This window comes from Eucyclogobius newberryi, unplaced genomic scaffold (genome assembly GCF_026437365.1).
Source record: "Eucyclogobius newberryi isolate DKJ021-1_F unplaced genomic scaffold, fEucNew1.0.hap1 SCAF_8, whole genome shotgun sequence".
In the NCBI taxonomy this organism is placed as follows: Eukaryota; Metazoa; Chordata; class Actinopteri; order Gobiiformes; family Gobiidae; genus Eucyclogobius; species Eucyclogobius newberryi.
This window is the reverse complement of record NW_027316500.1, coordinates 23,014,479-23,021,691: the sequence shown is the minus strand read 5'-3', so window position 1 is coordinate 23,021,691 and position 7,213 is coordinate 23,014,479. Positions and strand designations below refer to the sequence as shown.

Genomic DNA, 7,213 nt, shown 5'->3' with positions numbered 1-7,213 from the left:
CCATAGTTAAAGCAGCCATCATAGATTCCCTGATAAGTCCCTCTGTGCCCAGAAACGACTGACATTATAAGACTGCGGATTTCTGCAGACAGACGGAGAGCCCTGTCAGCAGGAAATGCCAATTGCCTTTTTTCGGGATTCATTTGACTGGGCTAATTGAAAGTAATACCTTTCAAATGGCATATTGATTGGAAGAAAGACCCATTTTTCAAAAGTTGTAAAAAAAATAAACGTACAATCAGAAATGGGAAAGATTAAACCCGAGTTGCTGAAGAGTTGTTGGCACAAGGAGTCATTAAGATAAGTGACTTCACAGACTTCTTTGTTTCCTGTGCGGTGCCGAGAGGGCCGCGGGGCAGAGCGCGTCGTGGCATAATTAAAAGAAAAGTCGCGCAGTGTCACCGTGGGGATGGCACTCTCTCTTCCGCGCCACTGACTTTACGCATGAAAATAACAGTTGATTAGAAGCAGAGCGCGCGATTGAAGTGTTCCCTGTCTCACAGGCGCACGACTGACAGCTGATGGACACATGGAAATCAGAAATCATGAAATCCTGAAAATGGCACAACACTGCAAAGAAATAAAACATCCAAGAACAAATTGTTATGCGTAAAAACTTTTGTTTATACGGTTAAAAAAAAATAAAAAAATAACGAGCTAAGAAATCAAGGCTGTCCCAAACGGGTTTACGCGCGGCGCAGCTGTTGTTATTGTCCAAAGAGACGCGCGCGGGGCGCTCCACCTGCAGTCACTCTCTCCTCCGCGCGCCTGCCTCATGCACAGCGCCTCCCCACAGAAGACTCACTTTGACTCAGTCCTAGACGCGAGTGGGAGCGCCTTCTGCTCGTAAACATGGGGCAGATGACACCCTGAATATTTCACTCTAAAGCACCCGCGCCGCTTCCAGACTCCTTCTTCACAAGTGTCAGCCGCGGAGCGCGCACCATGCCGGGACTGTGGAGGCTGTGGACTTTGGCTCTTCTGGCTCTGCTCAATCCTTTTGAGTTTATTTTTGTTAAAGCGGAAATAACTTCAGCTTCTGCGAACAGATTTTACCTCCACGATGTGAGACAAAGGGAGGCAGGTGTGCTCGTGGCTCTTTGGAGAGACGCCAAAGTTTTCAGCGCGTCTGGAACAGGGTTTGACAGCGCGGGAAACAGTGCAGAGTGGATGGGGAGCAGCGAACTAAGTGGACCCGCAGAATTAACAGTAGAGGATGTGGGAATAAACAGGAGAAAGTACGATGACACGTCTATTGAAGTTCAGTCACAAGCTCTGGAGGAGAAGCCGAGGAAGACGCGCAGCGTGGGGCCATCGCGCGCGGACGCGCTGGAGAGGAGTATAAGCGCAGAGTCCGGGGAGAGGTTTTTGGACGCGGTACAGGGGGGATTTAACCCCAGACCGGAACAGAGACGCACCGGGGAGGAAGCGCGAGGGGCCAGCACGCGGCAGAATGAGCCGCTCTTGGATACGTCCACCTTCGCTCTGGCGGGAGACTCCGCGCACAATCAGGCGATGGTGCACTGGTCCGGACACAACAGCAGCGTGAGTCCTGCACTGCCATGTGAACTTTACACTAAGCATTACTACATAACTCACTCATAACTCACTCATTATTCACTCATTATTCACTCATTATTCACTCCGTTATAACACTTAGTTGTTTTTTCTTATGATTTTATGTTGTTTACTTTACGCACAAGATGATTTCACAGACACAAGATGATTTCACAGACACAAGATGATTTCACAGACACAAGATGATTTCAAAGACACAAGATGATTTCACAGACACAAGATGATTTCACAGACACAAACTGCAGAACCACACACAGCTCTATCTCGTGCTGGTGTCATTGTGCATGGTGCACGTCCTTTGTCATGTGCTGGTGGAGGAAGTGGCTCAGTGCGCAGTACGCGCCTGTGCTCACACCCCGGGACATCAAACCCCGAGAATAATTCATTCAACTAACTGCGTGTCACTCCAACTTTACAAGTTCTGGATACACAGTGCAGTGGGAGCGCGCGCGTTTACCCGCCATCACAGCGCATCCATTATAAATGCAATAATCAGCGGAAGCCTTTGAAGCAGGTGCAGTGTCCAATCTGGCCCTTAATGTGATGCTGATGATGCGCTGTGAAGTAGTTTGGCAGAAGAACCGCGCGTTTGTCATTAACATTTGACTTCCACTTGAAGTGTATGTGCGCGCGCGCGCGTGTATGTGTGTATGCGCACATGTGTGTATGTGTGTGTGTATGCGCGTGTGTGTGTGTGTGTATGTGTGTGTGTGTGTGTGTGTGTGTATGTGTGTGTGTGTGTGTGTGTTTGTTTGTGTGTGTATGCGCACGTGTGTGTATGTGTGTGTGTATGCGTGCGTGTGTGTGTGTGTGTGTGTGTGTGTATGCGCGTGTGTGTGTGTATGTGTGTGTGTGTGTGTGTGTATGTGTGTGTGTGTGTGTATGTGCACATGTGTGTGTGTGTGTGTGTATGTGTGTGTGTGTGTATGTGTGTGTGTGTGTATGTGCACGTGTGTGTGTGTGTATGCGCGTGTGTGTGTGTGTGTGTGTATGCGCGCGTGTGTGTATGTGTGTGTGTGTGTGTATGTGTGTGTGTGTGTATGTGCACGTGTGTGTGTGTGTGTATGCGCGTGTGTGTGTGTGTGTGTATGCGCGCGTGTGTGTATGTGTGTGTGTGTGTGTATGCGCGTGTGTGTGTATGCGCGTGTGTGTGTGTATGTGTGTATGCGCGCGTGTGTGTATGTGTGTGTGTGTGTGTGTGTGTGTGCGCGCGTGTGTGTTCGCGTGTGTGTATGTGCGCGCGTGCATGTGTGCGCGCGTGCGTGTGTCCAAATAACACAAAGGCTTTTGACTTCACAGCCAGCATTAATGAGTTGTGTATTTAGGCACAAGAGTGTATCCACACCCACAATGAGATTACACACAGTTTTATCATCCAAAAGACAAAGTGGCGATGCTATCTCTTCCTTAACATATGCAGCATGCAAAGCTCTATCTCGCACACATCTCTGAAGTAGTACAGCCTGCAGAGAATCTCCTTTATTCACACTCTTGTTTCTTACAAGATTCATTATGGAAATAAAAACAAGACTATATACAAGTTCAATTGACCTGCCAAGCTCGGGTCCAGGCCCAGGGGCCAAATCTGGCTCTTAATGTGGGACTTCCTAAATCAGACTCTGGGACTTATAGCCGTTTGTCTTTGCTGTTTTTTCCCTCAAAGGAAAAACAATGTTGTCCACAATGAGCAATAAAACACTAGGGACTCTATTTGAAGAAAACCCTGTATGTTATTGTATGTAGTTACAATATAGAGAACAAATATAAAAAAAGCTTCAGTTTTTTTTAACTAGACTCAAAACTGTCCTTTTATATAATTCATTATTTGTACATAAATATATATTTAATGCAGGTTTTTGTGCCTCCTTTATACAAATAGTTCCCACATCATTTATTTCTTACCCCATAAGAGCTGTTCTTGTGCTCTTGTCTTGAAAATAACGTTAATTTTGTGGTGACAGAGTACGTCCACATTCCCATGACTTTGCCTATTTCAGAATCACACGTTAACATGTCATATAATATAAGTACCGATACTATATCTTTTCCTGTGCGGGCCCTTTGTGAAGCGGACCCTCCTCACTGCATCAGCGCTGATAGACTTGTCACCGCCGCCTGCCACTCACCACACCAAAGATTTACGCAGTCTCCTCCTGAGCTATGTCCCCAAACGCACAGGTCCCACACTGCCCCGCCGAAATTGATGACATTTTAGGATCCAGAGCCACATTAGATGTAAATGAGTGATAATAAATCCAATCCTAAAAGGACATTTGAAGGGAAATTACTTCATTCCTCAGGTCTGAGCTGGTTTTGTCAAATATTCACTTTCGCCTTTGATGTGACCAAGATGTAACGTCTCGTGGGGAGCGGAGCACGCGAGATAAAGAAAGGTGATGGTGAAATAGCAGTTGCAGTTCAGATTTGATGAAAGAATTATGCAATGTAAAAGGTGCAATGCCTCTGTAAATGGGGCTCCCGCTATTATTTGATTTAGGCGGTTGTCTGGAACATCAAAGCGCGTCGAGTCGTAGCGTTGTGCAGTCGGACTTTATACGAGAGATAACAATGATTGAACTCAACCATGGGAATAAAACATGCATGAAAGCCCTTTAAAACCCGCCTTCTTAACCACATGTTCTATTGATTTGGGAGCATTATCGTCCTGTTTGTCTGTGAACGTGGATAAAGGGGTGAAGTTGAGGTCCTGTGTCGTGTAGGGCGGACATTTTTGGAAAGATGGTAAGGTTATTAAAAAAAGCGAAGAGGCCACAAACACAGGTGGATGTGAAGGAAGAGATGGAAAGTGGAGGCTGGTGGTTCTGCTGCTGCGGTGGAGTTGGAGAGAGGGGGACGTGCTATAAGCTTAAATGAAAAAAAGAGATGTCTGAAAAGTGATTGAGATGCAAAGTGAGGCTGGCCTTTGACTGGATTGAACTCAGAACTAAACCTGGGCTAAATCTGAACTAAACCAGTGCTAAACAGGAGCAAAGCAGTTTGGACTTGAACTGGGCTAAAACTAGGACCATTTGAATGCATCTTAAGTCACATCCTGTCACATTTTCAGAGCTTATAAAAAATAAGAAGCAATTTTAGAAAAGGTTCATGCTCTGTTTTCTTTATCAGCTTAGTTCAATGAATTAATTTCTGCCACAAGAAGTCATTGTGTGATTGGAGATACTTCACCTTCTGGCACGAAGAGGTGAATTAACTTACTAATTAGAGTAAAAATGACATAAAATAGAAATAGAACGCATCTGATTAAATGCATACAGAGTCATACAAAGGGACATTAAAAAGCCAATGTATTTTTCTTTTCTTTCTTCATTTTTTAAAGAATTCCAGGCCTAAAGGCTTTTATTTGACAGGGCAGCGGTTACGGGAAATAGGGAGAGAGAGAGAGCGGAGAGACATTCAGCAAATGGTTGCGGTGAGAAAGCGAACCCATGATGCCAAGGTGGTAACGACCAGAGAAGCAAGCAAGAAAAATACATTTAAATTATTGTGTTACGTGTAAAGTAACTACATGTTTATTACACAAAGGCAGATTTAGCGACACATGGACTAAATCAGGAAAAGAATAAAATGCAATGAAAAAAAAAAAGAACAATTTGTATTTTATATTTGTGGAAAGAACTTGAATATTGAACACAAGTGAGACATTAACACTTTTTACTCTACGGGTTTCTAATCAATATGTGCGTCTGCCTTCTCAGCCTGGAGTCTTTGCCACGATTTAAATTCCGGACTGATCCGTGTAAAAAAAGCAGACGTGTCCCACTGGGGATGCACGGGCCCCTCCCCGCTACCCCCCGCTACCCCCCGCTCCCCCCTGCAGGCAGAGGAGACTTAGTGAGCGGGCCAGCTGACTGTTTGGAGGCGACCACATATTGGCATCGAATGATTATTTGTTTTTTAAGGTTGTGATCGACCAATTTCTTAAGTCCCCGGCGGACGGAACTAGGACAGCAGTTAATGGCAGACTTTGCTGATGGGGCGTCGTGGGAGTTCAACCTCTGCCAATATGTTCACATAATCACGCTACAGTCAGGCTTTTCCAATTAGACGGCAACCACTTCTTCCACACAAGCTAAGTGATGTATCGCGGCGGTTTCTACAATGGAATATGGATAATTGCTGTTAGAAGGTTAGGAAATCATTTTACAGTCACGTATACTTCGCTTGGGCTTTCGTAATGTGGCGTGCAATCAGAGAAATGCTGGCTAATAATCGCCAAGAAAGGTTTGGAGTGAGAGGCAATGACTAGGGATTTAGCAATTTTTTTTATCTTGCAGCACCGTATTATCGCAATATTTATTTTAGGGTACAATATTTGATGCGAAAACCTTTTACTTTTTTCTCTTAATATACCTCGACAATCATTACTGTCATATTCCAAAGAATTAAGATATAAAAATAAAAAATAAATACAAATTGTCTGTGATATTATTGTAGGACCTTTGACCATACGATATTCAAATATTTTGTTAATTGTTACATCCCTAGCAACGACCTGAGCTGGTAAAGATGTCAACAGTGTGACTAGGGAGGGGCTGGGGAGTTCTGCTGCTTAACAGAAAATATATACAGTATATACGTCGTAATGAAGGACAAAAACTACAAATAATTCTGTAGGAAAATAATGATCACGGTATTTTATAACACCATGTTCATCAAAGTGAACATCATTCACTGGAGGAACTGTGGGGGCCCATCATTATCATGTGTTTGGGTCTCAAAACTCCTGCCATGGACACAATAAAGTGATACTTTTGGCGCATACGGTACTTTTTGCTGCAGTGAATCAGAATCAGACAAAGGTTTATCATGTAAAAATAAGGCTTTACTGAATGAAATGAAAATAGACTTGACACTTTGACTGAATATATACACACAATTTACAGCCGGACAGTACAAAAATCAGCAGTACAAATTGTAAAAGAGTCATTATAAATTATTATAAATGATTCCCTTAATAATCTATTATAATGAGAGAAATGGAAAATCTAACATTTGGACTAGATATGAAAATGGACAGATTTGATTTGGACCAATACATTTTTCAGACTAAGTAAAATATGTTGTATGTTCTCTCTCAGGGCCTTGTTTCTGTAAAATTGAGAAAAAATAGATATGGAGCAGAAAGAAGGAGGAGAGAGAGTGCAATTTACAGTGCAAATGGCTTGAAGCGCGATGTGCTGACTTTTTTTAATCCAACTTCTTCTAGTTTGGAGAAGCGGGAAAACATTCAGATGCAACTTTAAGGCAAGAAACACTTTCAAAGACATTGTGATACCTTAAACATATTTGTTTATGTGGAAAACTTTTTGAATGATTGGATATTCTTTAGTTCAGACAGCTACAGGTTTTTAAGATCAATGTGTTCTTTTGTTGCCTGGTGAGGAACAGCGTTAAATACACTTGAAATGAATATTCATGCACTAAGTTTGTTAAAAAAGAGAGAAAACTCCAAAAACAGAGTAGATATCCTCCTCCGAAAAACTCCTCTGTTTGTTTAACCGGTTCAATGAGTTGCTCAAGATAATAATTAAAAATAATAACGAGGAGTTAAATTAAAATTGATTTTGTTACACGTCCAGATAAGATAAAACACACATTCAATATCTTTTCACGG

General features: G+C 43.0%; 1 protein-coding gene across 1 annotated transcript in view; it reads left to right on the top strand.

Annotated features, from left to right (window-relative positions):
* Positions 1–788: 788 nt before the first annotated feature.
* The window catches only part of sorcs3b (sortilin related VPS10 domain containing receptor 3b), a 125,358-nt gene continuing 118,933 nt past the window's right edge, over positions 789–7,213 (top strand). The window contains exon 1 of the mRNA XM_072436846.1: positions 789–1,545. Within this exon, the coding sequence (XP_072292947.1) occupies positions 946–1,545 (600 nt within the window). The 5' untranslated portion in view covers positions 789–945. The remainder of the gene's footprint in view (positions 1,546–7,213) is intronic.